The 14,214-nt window shown below is 59.7% G+C and overlaps 1 protein-coding gene across 4 annotated transcripts in view; it reads right to left on the reverse strand.

Moving 5' to 3' along the window:
- The window catches only part of TNFRSF1B (TNF receptor superfamily member 1B), a 33,946-nt gene that overhangs the window by 6,706 nt on the left and 13,026 nt on the right, over window positions 1–14,214 (reverse strand). For 2 of the 4 annotated variants that reach the window (XM_047726542.1, XM_047726541.1), the window contains exons 2-8: window positions 8,630–8,729; window positions 6,793–6,921; window positions 5,919–6,068; window positions 5,324–5,417; window positions 4,636–4,874; window positions 4,038–4,115; window positions 3,404–3,438 (exon numbers count right to left, since the gene is read on the reverse strand). In XM_047726542.1, the coding sequence (XP_047582498.1) occupies window positions 3,404–3,438; window positions 4,038–4,115; window positions 4,636–4,874; window positions 5,324–5,417; window positions 5,919–6,068; window positions 6,793–6,921; window positions 8,630–8,729 (825 nt within the window). The remainder of the gene's footprint in view (window positions 1–3,403; window positions 3,439–4,037; window positions 4,116–4,635; window positions 4,875–5,323; window positions 5,418–5,918; window positions 6,069–6,792; window positions 6,922–8,629; window positions 8,730–14,214) is intronic. The other 2 variants (XM_047726544.1, XM_047726543.1) reach the window with 1 other exon arrangement.

The following is a 14,214-nucleotide window of genomic DNA, read 5'->3' on the forward strand; positions in this document are numbered from 1 at the left end:
TGGGCTGGTCCGTGGCAGAGGCACAATGAATCAGTGTAGCAGAGATGCTGCCTTCCTGGCTTGGGAGGGATGGAGGGCATTTCAAGTGCAGACCAAACCTTTGCCCAGGTGGTCTGACTTAGGCCGCTGGACAGCACTCTAACCTTGCTCTGACTTGGACGGGGAGGAGAAGGAGGGACAGGAGGGGCATTCAAATGTCACTTCTCACTACCTCATTACCTCCAAAGAAGGGACTTTTGGGGCCAGTACCCTGCTCCTCTGCTCGTAGCTAGGGCTGGAAAGAACAGGAACCCCCAAAGGTCACAGTCCGCCTCCTTCCCCCAAAGCCACAAGTAGCAAAGTTCAAGTAGGCTCTGAGCGGGGAAGATGGATCCTGAGTTCGCCGCTTGGGCAGGGCGGGGAGTACTGAGGAGGCTCGCTCAAAAACATAGGACTGCAGACAGCCAGCCCCGATCATGGCCCAGCCCCACCATGGGCAGGACAGAGCCACCAGCCAGGCCCTCCAGAGTCCCATGGCTTCCGTGTTTGTCTGTGCGAGCATGTGCTCATGAGGCTCACATCTGTATGTACAGGTGTAGGGTTGGGGGTTGTGAAGGGTGCACATGCACCTGTCTATGGCAGGGAGGGGTGCATATCTGTGAGTGGTAAGTTCATGTGCGTGCTGGGGCTGGTGAGGAGAGGGCCTCCTAGGCTGGTGTGTCAGGCCACTCTCATCAGCTGTGTGACCTTGGGAAAGTTCCTGAACTTCTCTGAGCCCAAATTTCCTAGGCAAGACACCTGGGGCAACAATTGTTCCGCCTGGGTCGTAGCCTTGCTGAGATTCAACAGTGCCTCGCGGTGCCTGGCCCACGCTCGGCGCCTCAGAAACATTCACTCTCCTGTGAAACCGTGAGCCCTGCCTGGGCGCGTCTATGTGAGTGATTGTGAGCAAGCTCGCGTGGATCTGCCGGCCTCTTCCAAACGAAGGGAAGCCTCTGTCCCTCGCGAAGCCTTGGTGTTACCCCTGCAGCAGGAGGGACAGGAGGCACGGGGTCTCTGCACTCCCCACCCCAGCCCCCAAGCAGGGACAGCGGCCCACTGCCGAGGAAGAGCTGGGCACCAGCTAAGCATGAGGGCACGGATGGGAGCGGGGGCAGCAGAGGGCCGTAGCGGGGGTGTGGGGCAGGCCCACCCTAGGGGCAGGCAGAGGCCTGCAGATTCCCATGGAGCTTGCAAAACCCGGGCTCAGCCACTCACCCAGGCATCTAACCTTACACGGGTCCCGGACCCTCCCTGGGTTCATCTCCTGGGCTGCAACATGCATTCGTGGTGGGGCTTCCCTCCCGGGGGTGCATGGGGGTACAGGCGAAGGGCCTGGCGGGGCTCCCAGGCTGCTTCCCGGCTGAGTAGTGAGGAAGCTCTCAGGAGCCTGAGCCGGGTCACGGTGGGAACAGCGGCAGTGGTGTGAGCAAACACCACCCATCAGAGTCTGTGTTTGTTGTGTTTTTTTAGCGGCCCAGAGAGCCGGTTACCAGCACACCACTGGGCTCTTCACTCAACCACACTCAGCAAATAATCGAGTTATTCTCAGTGAACATGAAACTCAGGGAACGGAAAGGGGAAGTGGAGGCCACAGGGCCACGCCCGAGACACATTCGCTGCCTCGATTGCTGGGAAACGCTTGGTGGGGACATAGGCTGTAGAAGCTGGGTGGCTGGCAGGAGCCCGGGGGGAGCCCTTGCTCTGCACCCCACTAGGCAGCAGCTGTCAGTGCCCCTGAACCAAAACCAGAGGAGAGGAAGGCGTGGCCTTTGAAGGGGGGGTTGGTCTGAGAAACCCTGTGCACTTCCAAGCCCCTATGTTTGTCTGCCGCAACACCGCAGGGCAGACGGGCCAGAGACACACTGCTGTGTGACCTTGGGCAGGTCACGTTCCCCCTCTGCACTTCTTTTCCTGCCGGCAACTTCGGGAGCTGAGATCAGTCTCTGCTCTCTCCCAAGGCCGATCCCCTGCGTAAACCTTGTGCTCTGGGCCACCAAGGGCGGAGCATTTCCCTAGCACGGTGGTTCTCGATCAGGGGCGATTCTGGCCTCCAGGCGACACTTAAGCAATATCTGGAGACAATTTCAGCTGTCACTCCTGAGAAACGACCAGCGATATTGGCGAACAGCCCCCAGGGCACAGGACAGCTCCCCCCGACCCCCCAAACCCCCGTGACAAAGAATTATCTGGCCCCAGATATTAAAATGGCTGAAGTTGAGAGACCTTGCCCAAGCAGGACTGGGGACATGGAGGGAGCTCCTCAGACTCTATTTCCTCATCTGTAAAGTGGGTAAAAAAAAACCTCCCCTGCCTACCAGGTGGAGGTCACAGCAGACACTGCCCTGGCTCAACCGGCACCCGTTCCCGAGCCCTGTCCCTCCCCTCCTCCCCCACAGAGGCTGGGAACTGCCAGGGGTGATCCCACAGCAGGGCTCTGGCCAATAAGAAAAGAGAAGCCCACCCAGGGCTCCGGGGACAGTTCCTGACCTCCTGACCACTGCTGGCCTGGCCACGTTCCCCTCTTCTTTCTGCCTCAGACCTGAAGGTCACATCCAGAGTGGGGCCCGCAATCTCTCAAGGTAAGGCCACAAGCAAGAGAACAGAAGCCGACACGTGGAAGGAGGCAGAGCCTGGGGTCCTGCGGGCCTCACAGAAGGATGCAACTGAATGGTGCCAGCAGCTGACAACCCCTCGACTCTCTGAGATGTGAAAAAAACAAATCCCCTTTGCTTTAAGTCACTTGCAACTGAATGTCATCCTGAGGAGAAACCGATGAGCTACCATGCCAGTGTTCTAGCAAAATCCTCACAGACCTCACTTTAGAAAAAAAGATCCAAGATGAGCTGCTTTGGTCGGAGCAGAGCTCAGGACGCAGGGCCCCAGCCCCAACCCTCAACCCCGGATACGGCCCCCTCCCAGGCCCAGTCTTGAAGTCCAGGGCACCCCCGCACGGCTCATGAAGGAAATGTCTGTGAGGCCTCAGGGAGACGCTGACAACTGCTGCCCCCAAGGGAGCTGCACAGCCCTCGCATGGGGCTGAGCAGACACTGTCCCCTTCCAAAGGGGAGGAGACAAACGTCATGAGTAATTTCACATCTGCCCAGCATCACAACAGGGGTCCGCGACCAGGTGCGTGACAACGACACCAATGACCTCCTGCTCTCTGATGGGGTGCTTCACATGCACACTCTCGTTTAGCCCAGGAAGGGCTGCCTAACCCCCAAGGACACACTAGCTGGCCTTTCCTCAGTCCCTCAGGGCTGCATACCACCTCACACCAGACCGACCGGCCAACCTTCAGAACTCACGACTTCCCGTAGGAACAACATGGCCCACCAGGAGGGAGACCAGAGGAGGAGGGGAGATGCAGAGGGACACTTACCACTTTGGCTTCTCCTTGTAGGCAGAAGGGCCTCTCTGTAAAGAAGAGAGAGGGGACAAGTCAGGGAGAGCGGCTTCCTCAGGCCACACCTGCTCTAACGAGGAGGGCAGCATGGGGCCCAAGTAGAACCATTCAGAGTAGGCCCAGCCCCGGGCAGCAGCAATCACCCACCGGACAAGGTACACAGAAGCCCCCGTCCCAGCTCCCCAGCTGACCCAACCCTGTCCCATTCCCCTCCACCACACCCAACTGTTCTCCAGCATCCCCCTCTTTGCTCATGCCATGCTCTCTCCTTAGCGTGCCTTCTTTGTCCTGCACACGTCTTCCCATGGAAATCTGACCCAGCCCCGATGCCACCTACTCCAGAAGGCCGGGGGAGATCCCCCAGGACTTCCAGACAAGAATCCCAGACTGCTACCCCCTTGCATTGCCCAGATGGCATCCTGCCTCCTAGTAGGTAAGTGAGCGGCAAAGCCTTCTGCCCGCCCCTGGGCTCCCGCGGGACCAGGACTGCCGTGTCCAGGTGTGTTTGACCCACACAGCTGCGCCCGGTGCTGGACTCACGGGAGGAGCCCCAGGAAAGCTTCCAGAGCAAATGGATGAACATATGAAAGAGGAAGGCATGAAAACCTACTCTTTTTCTGGGTCACGATGACACAGTTCACCAGCCCTATCGTCAGCAGACCCAAGGCTGTCACGCCTACGATCAGTCCTAGAAAGAAAAAGAGAAGCTCAAGGCGGCTGCAGAAAGCAAACTCGAACGCACCAGGACCCAGGCAGCCAAGTCCATGACCGAAGATGTCTGGGATGCCACAGCGGGGTAAGCCCAGGCCAGGGTCTCTCAAATTCCATTACAAGACCAACAAGCCAATAACTTCATACCAAACGAAACGTGTCTATTGGCCGCATCGAGCACCTGGGGCACCACTTTGAGATCCGTGGCCTGCTGGAGTCCTAACCCCAGAAGGGAAACCTGTGAGGTGACCTGGCCCAGCCCACCAGCTAATGTGTTCATCAGAAACGGCAACCAGGAGACCATCTCCCCTTGCAGATAAAACGCTGACACCCCCCCGGTCCCCCCAGCTGTCCTCAGTGACAGCACCAGGTCTTGGCAGAAGACAGGTCTCACCAGCACCCACCTCCCGGGATAGAGGACAGGGTCCAGCCTGCAGAGGGCACTCAGTAAGAATCTGAGATAGTAGAGCGGCTGAACAAGCCCTCCTGGGACTTACCAATTGGAAGAGAGATGTCGCCCGTGCTGAGCCCTTCAGTGGGGGGGCTCGGAACCATCGGCAACAGAACGGAGGTGCTAGGAGCCATGCTGGGCCCTGGAGTTGGCTCCGTGCGCTGGGATCGCATGGGCCCTGGCTGGGACGTGGAGGCCGGGGGTGTGGCCGTTCCCGGGCTGGGGGGCACGGAGGTGCATACTGCGTCCATGCTGGCATTGCCCGGGATGGCCACCGAGATACAGCTGGGGGAGGAGGAGGTTTGCTTAGGTGACAACAGAGGCCAGAAGGGCTCAGCATGGCTGGGCCCGCTCACGGGAGAGAGACCAGCAGGCAAGGAGTCCCAGCAGCCAGGATGCAGGAGAGAGTACTGGTGCCACCCCGCCCCCTCAGAACCGCCCCTTTCTGTCCCCCCCCCCCCCAGGCTGCCCCATGTCCCCTACCCGGTGCTGACTTCCAAGCCAAGGCTGCTATACACCTGCTCGCTGAGCTAGGACCCGTCCACCAGCCCACTATGGGTGGAGCCATCCCAGATGAGAATAAGGGTCCCCAGTGCTTCGACCCCAGGCAGAGAATGGGGGGGGGGGGTGCGTATTTCAGGACCCACGCCTGGGCTGCTCTCTGCGCTAGACCACACGGTCCCCCCGGGGCCACCCTCTCAGCTCCTGCAGAACCCCGCGACTCAGCCACTCACATCTGGTGGGGCCTGCAAGTGTCCGTGGATGATGTCGTGCTGGAGAAGGTCCCGGGGGCACAGGGAGCGCACACCACATCTGAAGTGTCAGTTCCTTCAGGGGAAGATCGGAACCCGTCACCAACCCAGACTCTCAGTAGAACGAGTGGGCCTCGGCACGGGCGCCCTGGGAGAAGTCTGAGGGGCCTACGGACCCCGGTCGGCACCTCGGTCTGCACCTCTGCCCCTTGAAACACACACGTGAGCATGTGCGCGCGCACACACACACACGCAGCTGGGAAGTTTGTTCTTTAACCAATTCTAGTGACATCCTGGTCTCCAGGATCATGTGGGTTCATCTTCTGGGGCACCGCCTGGTTTTCCAGGAACTTTGGGCTTAATCTGATCCCTCTCTGGACCCCTCAAGGCTGAGCACATAGTAGGTCCCTAATCCCGCGTGCTGGAGGAAAGAAGGCGAGGGGGAGGGCTGGACAGCTGGCTGGGTAGCCAGCACCTGGCCACCACTGCCCATGATCCCGGGCGGGGCTGTCTCGCTGACACCCACGCGGGAGAGGCCCCCGGGGGACCCTGAGGACCGCTGGCCCTGCCCCCATACCTGGTGTGTCCACGCCGAAGCCTGGGCGGCACCGGCTCAGGGGCGCACACAGCCGGCACCCCTCCTGCCTCGGCAGTGTGCAGTACGAGCCCGGTCTGCAGGTGCAGATCCGGTTCTGCTCCCGAGTGCAGGCCTGGGTCTCCACTTGGTCTGCAAGAGCCAGAAGGCCACCCAGGGTCATCCCTGCCTCCACTGGCCCCGCCCACCACGTGCCCACTCCACCCACCACCCCCCCAACCCCCGAGCCGGGCCCTGGAGAGCTCTGCTCCCCGACGGGCTGGCGCAGTGCCCCCCCCACCAACCCACAGCAGGGGCAGAAAGAACACCAGCTGTGCAGTCCCAAGGCCTGCGGTCTTTCTCCATCTCCATGAGCAAGTGCACCTGCTCTCCAGGGCATGGGTTCCTCAGCTCTAAAATGGGCACAGTTCTCTCCCTGCTACCCTCGGCCTCTCTGCCCATGGGGCTGTTGGACAGGACTGGGTGAGACAGAGGGTGAAAATGCCATGGGGGGGGGGGGTGCCTGGATGCCTCAGACAGTTAAGCGTCCGCCTTCGGCTCAGATCGTGATCCCAGGGTCCTGGGATCAAGCCCCACATCAGGCTCCCTGCTCAGCAGGGAGTCTGCTTCTCCCTCTCCCTCTGTCTCTTCCCCCCGCTTGCTCTCTATCTCTCAAATAAATAAATCTTTAAAAAGAGAGAGAAAAAGAAAATGCCATTGGTGAACAGGGAAGGGCTGTACCCTTACAACCTCATGCTCTAGGGCACGAAGACAGCTGGCCTGGGGGAATCCTAGCCAGCGTTCAGCCGGAGGGACTGGGCTGCACAGCGGCCAGGGGAAGGTTCCAGGGCTCGGCCCGCTCTCTGTGCCCACTCACCAGCGCTGCAGCGGGAGTCACAGCTCAAGCACTCAGGAACCCAGTTCCAGAGCTGGGTGTATGTGCTGTTCTCGCAGCGGGCACACACGGTATCTGAGGTATTGGTGCAGAACGATCGTACATGGAAGCCTGAGGAAGCAAGGGCCAGAGGTCAGTGGCTCATCCACCCCCCCGCACCCTGAGCCCCAGCATCCTGAAGCCTGGGTGGGGAGGCTCTTTGAAAGCGTTCCTGTCCTTCACCGACTCATCTCACATCTTGTGGGCCCCAGCTGTCCCTCCATGGCCAAAGCCCTGATACTCATAAAATGACTTTTCCTCTGCTCTTTCCAGATGGCTGGGATTCCACCATTGGAACTGTCTATTGCTAGTCAATCACACTTTAGTGAGAACTGGTTTGCTAGCTCCTTTCTTCTTTATCACTGGCTAAAATTCTCCACCTGTGGGTGTGAACTATGACGACTAGTGGGAACACAGTTCCTGGTTTCCCATCGACAATGAGGGCATGGGTCTCTTGCGGGCCTGGACAGAAGGCATGCCAGGAGATGGGAGAACACCAAAGCAAAGCTTTAAGGAGTTTCTCTCTTGAGCCTGGAGCACTATCCTGCCACATTCACTGTTGTGCTAATCCAGTAACTTCTTACCTTAACCCTGCCAGTTAACAGGAAAAGGAGTCACTTGTGAGGTCTCTTAAATTGGCCATGGGCAATGACAGGTACACATAGGCCTGCCCACACCTCAGGCTAATGGCTCAAGGGCCCTCCAATGGCTTCCTAGCTTCTGAATCTAAACTCTTACTGTGGCCCCTGCTAACTTACTGTCTCTGGGCCACACACTGGCCTCACTGTTCCTCACGTTCCCCAAACAGGCTCCCACCTCAGGGCCTTTGCACTTGCTGCTTCTCCGACCTGGCAGGCTGTTCCCTGTGTATTTGTATGATCCACTCCCTCACCTCCTGCATGTCTCTGCCCAAGGGTTGGCTCTTCAGAAAGGCCCTCCCTGACCACCCTGTACCAAAAAGCATGTCCTCCTCCATCTGTCTCCATTGGCTTTACTCTGCCCTGTTTTTTTCACAGCATTCACTCTGGATAAGACCACACATCTATTTCCTCTTTTGGCTTCTCTGCCTGTGCCTCTATTAGATGCAAAATCCATGAGTGTGAGGATTTTGTCTGCTCTGCTCTCTGCCGGACTCCCAACACTTAGAACAGTGCCTGGCACTTAGACGGTGCTTCATAAATGGTACAGGAATGCGGGTATCAGTGAATGAGTAGACAGATGACACGAGCAGTTGAGCTACTCAGCTCGGCCAGCTGGGGTCAGGCTTCAGGCCCACCATCTATGAAACGGGTAAGCTCGCATCGATTCAGTCAGGTATGTACTGAGCACCCACTATGTGCCAGGCGCTGGGGATTCCGCGGAGAACACGCCCACGGCCCCTGTCCCAGGGGAGGACGCTGTGGAGGTGACAAAAGTGGAACCAAGCCATGACTGCTGGCTGAAGAGCTGCTGCTGTGGGGGACGCCCGGGGCCCGTGGGAGCTTATGGGAGGGGCCGGGTCCAACCAGGCAGTGTGGGCAATCTTCCTGGAGGAAGGTACATCTAAGCTGAGGTCTACAGGAAAAGCAGGAGTTCACCTGGGGAAAGGAGTTGGGAATTAGGCCAGGAAGAGGGAACAGAATGTGCCAAGGCCCTGAAGCAAGAGGCAGCAAGGGACCATCTCATGGCACTAAAAGGAATTCAGCTCAAACGGTCAGTTAGGACCCTACCCCGCTCCCTGCAAGGCCCCCGTCCCCAGGGCCCCAGGCGTCCAGGAGTCAGGGCCCCAGGCTGCCCTCACCCGGCGCACACTTGCTGCAGCACATCCGGGCCCTCTTGTTGAAGTACTCTCTGTGCCCGCAGTTGCTTCCAGGCTCTGGAGCATAGGGGAGCGATGGCACCTGGAGGGGGAAGGGAAGGACGGCCATCAGCACAGCCACCCCTGGATCCTGTCACCCCTAACACCACAGGATGGAGGTCCTGGGGCCTGCGAGCGTTTGGCCTTCTTCCTGTTGGGGCTCTCCTGATGTGGAGACGTCTCCCTTGGAGGGGAAGGTAAACAGGAGATTCCCCACCTTCTTTCCCTGCCTCTTCTCCCCGCCTCAAGTCACACATGCATGTCTGCTGGTGGGGGCACCGAGCCAGATGGCCGGAGAGTGGGGCTAGCTCTTCTGACACTCCAGGGGACAGGGGTGGGGCCGCAAGGCTGCCCAGAAGGCAAGGGCTTCAGTCACAGAGGACCACAGTGCCTAGCACAAAGCGGCCCTCTGCCTAGGATGCCTCCTTCTCCCTCCTGCACCTGGGAATAAGCCCCTTGGTGCTTCCAGCTGAGTGCGGCCTCCTCAGGGAAGCCCTCCCTGATTCCTCCAAGCTGTGGCAGGTTCCTCCCCACTCTGGGCTCTCTCTGAACACTGGATATGACCCCTTTGGACAATTAGCTCATTATGCTGAAGTGGGGTGGGGGGTGCGTGTGCACCAGCACACGTGTGCACACGTACATGCACGTGTACACACATACACGCACGCACCACAAACAACTGTGACGCAGGAGCAGAAACAACGGCCTCATCCTCTCTAGACCCCGACATGGGGCCCACACAGAGTCGGGGCTCCGTAGATGAATGCTGGTCAATGACAACAATGACGATAGTGACCATGCCTTGAGCACTTACGGGAGCGCCAGGTGCTGACCCAAGCGCTCCAGGTGCTCTAGGCAGTGGATGCCACTGTATGCCCCTCAGGTCCCCTTGTAGCAGGAAGGCGTCCAGCCCCCAGCCGCCCATGCTGCCCAGGAAGGGGCCCGGCCTCCCTGAGGGACCGACACTGTGTACAGTTCATGCCCCAGAGACAGCCCCCCACCCTGGGAGTCATGCCTGCCAGAGCCTGTGCCGGGCCCTGCGGGGAGGGCGAGCGGGTTGGCAGGGACTGCCACACCCACCCTGACCACCCATGGCTTGGGGCCAATGGCTGGAAGTCTTGGGGAATGCGGAGATGACCCCCAGGGTGGGGGATCCCTGTGACACAGCGATCTGTGTCTCTTCCTGCCCGCATGACTTGGCCCAAACAGCCTCCTCCGCCCGCGACAGCTTCACGTTTCCTCGGACAAAATTCCATGTATCTCTTCTGCCGGCAGCCCCCCTTGAAGGCTCCCCAGCCCACAGCCCACCCTGAATCATCACTCAGACCCAGAATCCCAGCCTCCTCCTCCAGGGCTCCTGTCACCCGGGGCTATGCCCCCACTAGCTGGGTGTCCTCTGAGTCTGCGGGTTGGGCGTAGCTTGGTTATTACCCCGAAGCCTGGCACGTAGTAGGTGTTCAGGGCTCACTACCCTAAGCAGTGGGCTTCATTACACGGTCATTCTGCAAAGGGTCCAATCCCACCCCAGGCTACACTGGCCTGGCCCTGCGGCCCACCCTCCATCCCGGAGCCAGGGCCAAACCCCCTCCAGTGAGGCTGGGAAAGACACAGGGGGCTCGCAAGGGAAGTGGGAACCATTCTGCACAACACAGAGCCTAAAAATGTAACCTCCATTCCCACTGGGACTACAAGCTTGCACGCCCGTGGCACACACACACACACACACAATCCCAGTCCTTCTTCCTTCCCCATTTGGTCCTAGAGCCAGCTGGACAAAAGGGGAAGGAAGCAAGGTCCCTTATCAGGGCTCCTCACGGTTAGGGGTGAGGCTCACTGTCAGAGTCTGAAACACCTGGGCCAACCCTGTTACTAATGACCCGCACCCCAACAGATGGGGCAGAAGCTCAGGGAGTGGGCCCAGAAGCTGTTCCACTACAGGAAGAAAGGAAGAAAAAGAGCCTCCACCCCCAAGTGATTCTGATGCCTCACTGCTGAACACACCTGACTCCCTGGCACCCAGGCATGGAGCGAGATGACCTGCAGGGGGCAGGGGGGGTACAGACAGGAGACCCAGAGACCAAAGGCCAGGAGAGCCCCTGAGCCCGAGAAATCATACCTTCTGCAGCCCCGTTTCTACACATGATTCAACCGCACACCAACCGCAGCGGGGGGCCTGACTGTCCCCCGCGGCCCCCCAAGATGGGCTTCCCTGCAGGCTGCGGCTATGCGGCTTCCCGAAGGGAAGGGGCTGTGTCTCTCCCTCCAGCTGAGCACCCCAGAGGCAGCTGCCTCTCCCCAGAGAGCAGGGAGGGCTCTACCTCCTTCTCTTGCAGACCCCTTGCAGGCCACCTGACCCATCACGCCGTGGGCTTCATTGCCACCGGACCCTGGGCAGTACCTAGGGAGGCCCCTCACTCGCGTGGGGCCGATAAACACTGGGCCGGTGCAGCTCCAACGGGCTGAGAAACCCTCACCCTCAGAGCAGCTCCTGGGGTGCAGTCCTGGAAGGCCTGCCCTAGCCAGGGTCGGGGGAGGATTTCCTGTCAGGGTCCAAAAGGCCTGATGGGAAAGGGCCCTGCCCTGGCCAAGTCCATGTTCTCTCTCCACCCACAAGCCAAGGGTTTCTGGACAAAGGCAGGCAGCAGGACCCCCACAGTCTGCCCCCCTCACACAGCCCCCCAGGCCACTGCCCAGAGGTCTCCCCTCCAGGGCTTTTTCCAGTCACAATCTCGTTATGAACGCCCTTCCCTATACTTCCTCCTGCTGCTCTGTGTGATCCCAGAGCCCAGGGGCTGGCAGTGGGCAGGGGGGGTCAGCCCTCCCTTGAGCAATCTCCAGGCTTGTTTATCCTCTCTGACAGGAGAAAAAAAACCACCAGCCACAGCCTTGTCATGGCTCAACAATGAGGAACAGAAAGCCCCTCTGCAGAGTGGGACAAAAGGTCACTCACTCCCTCTACTGTGGAGCTCCCCAGAGCAGAGGCCCTGCCGGCCCATGGCCCCAGGAGCCGGCCTCAGACCACCTTAGGAGCCCCATGGGCCAGGGGTCTCCGGATGTCCCCAGAATGGGGCAAACGGGCTCTGGGGAACGCAGGGCTATGGAAGCTTCTAGATCCTTTGGCTGCTGTTGGGGAGGCTCAGACCCACATATCACCCACCCACAGGGGAGCTCTGACTGACATTTTAAAATGAGGAAATAAGTTGGATAGAACCTAATTTACTCAGCAGTTTAGCAAACCCAATCTTCCAAAATGCAAGGTTCCCAGGTGAAAATCTGAAAATCACTGATGACGCTTAACCACTCCTTTAACGGTGGGGGGGGGGGGGCAACCCGTGACCCCATGTGAGGATGGGGGACTGGAGAGAGGATGGATGGATGGGTGGATGGGAGAATGGATGGATGGAATAGTAAATAAGGGGCAGAAAGGAAACTAGATGAAAGGAAGGAGGGAGGTAGGGAGTTAGGGGAGGGAGGAGAGGGGTGGGGAAGGAGGGAAGGAGGGTGGGAGGGGAGGGAGCCCAGGGAGATGAGGGAGGGAGGGCCTATCTAACACACAGTGTTATGAGGCACCCCTGATTGTGTGGAATAGAGACCAAAAGAAGCAAAGCCACCTCCCTGGTCTCCCAAAAGTTCTAGGTCATTCCCAGGCCTAGCTGGTGGCAGGCTTACAGAGGACCATGAGCAAGGAGGCCATCAGGGCCCCCCTCGTCCACCCTCACATCCGGGTTGCAGCTGCCTTTCCTCTGCTCCACATGCCCCCCCCACCCCCAGACAGGGCGGACTGAGCACCTGCCATCTCCCAGGACCAACTGTACAAGGCACCAGATGCACAGCCGCACGGGGTCTCCCCTCGGACCCTCCCAGCCGCCCAGAGGGGAAGTGCCTAGAGGGGAGGTGACAAGAGGTGAAGCACACCACTCCTCGCCCATCCTCTCCTGCCTCCCTTCCTGTGGGGGGTCCCCAGATCATGGGGCCCAAGCTTCCCCTCCCCCTTGACACAGACCTGGGACCCTAGGAGCCCCCAAAACTCAGCACTCCCTCCTACCATGTGGCCTCCATCAGTCCTCCAGGTTCTCAGCTCTGGCCTTTGGAGGAGGCAGGAAAACAACAGGATCTTCATCAAGCACCTACTTTGTGCCAAGCACCTACTGTGCGCCAAGCACCCACTCCCTACCTCTGCCCCCAAAATGCTGGTGGGCGCGTGCCCATCTCACAGCAGACCGAGATCAAGTCATTTGTCTGAGGTCATCCGCGAAGGGTGGGGTGGACTTGGGGTGTGACTCTTGTACTGGTCCCACTGGAGAAGTCCTCATCCCCTCCTCAGGACAACTGAAGGCGCCAGCTCCTCATCCCCGGGTCACTGCAGCGCCCTTGGCCCCCGTTCATCTGCCGCCATGCCGTGCGGGGACCAGGGCCCCAGCTCACAGGGGTGCACAGTTTTTGTCTGTCACTCGGGCTCTCTTTCCTACATACCCCAGTGCGGGGGGACCCCTCTCACCTCAGGCCACCATCCTCTGACCTCAGCCCTGACTTGATTTCCAAGGGGAACCCCCCCCAACAGGAACCTCTGCAGCAGGCAGGGGCAGCGGCCACCTGACACCTGGCTCCTCCTAGAACTGCCTGCGTCACGGGGCTCCCGAGAGGATCCGTCCTTAGCCTCAGCTTTGCCAAGCGCTGGAAGGATACATGGGAGCCCAGGAAAAGGAGGCCGGGGCCGAGAAGTGGGGGCAGGAAGGAAGTGTAGCCGCTGGGGGCCCGCAGGGGACTCAGACACCACAGGGACCTCCCACTGAATGGTGGAGAAAGTCAGGGACAAAAGGGGAAACGTTCGTTCATTCCACAGACGTAGGAAACGCCCTCGTTCCAGGAGCTGCATTACTGCAGTGACCCTATCCCAGTCTCCACCTCGCCTGGGCCAGAAGGCACGGGGAGGACGGGTGTGGTGTGTCACAGGCCCGGCCAGGAGGAAGCCAGGAGGGGGCCAGGCAGCTAGCCAGGGTGCGGGCGCAGGACACAGACACGGGGGCAGCGCCTCCTCCAAAGCTCACTCCGAGCCAAGCATCGTGCAGAGCTGATTGCACGCCCAGCCGCCTCTCTGCAACCTCGTCCCAGCTCTGTGAGGTCAGCGCCCTTCGTACTCTGAAGTCACAGATGGAAACTCTGCCTCAGACGGTCTCCTGTCTCCAGCCCTGTTTCCTCTCTGGCATGAAACTGTTGTCTTCATCTCCTCCCCCTGCTCCCAGGAGTCTGGACTCCAAGTCCTCCCTGTCCTACTCAGGCACCCCGCCTTCGGAGGGCAGTAACTGGCTTCTCTGTGCCTCAGTTTCCTGGTCTGGAAAATGGCGCTGTGGGCCTCCTCGGCGCTCTGAGCCCTTTCCAGCTCTGGCTTCTTAATGACGGGTGTCAGAAAGCTCAGGCCCCTCGGCAGACCTCAGAGGGCTGGGCGGGTGAGTGGGTGGCCTGCCCACGTGCGAGGCGGAAAGACTGAATGAGCCGGGAGGGGGTGCGGGGGTGGGAGGCCAGGCTAA

This window comes from Lutra lutra, chromosome 4 (assembly GCF_902655055.1).
Source record: "Lutra lutra chromosome 4, mLutLut1.2, whole genome shotgun sequence".
Taxonomy (NCBI): domain Eukaryota; kingdom Metazoa; phylum Chordata; class Mammalia; order Carnivora; family Mustelidae; genus Lutra; species Lutra lutra.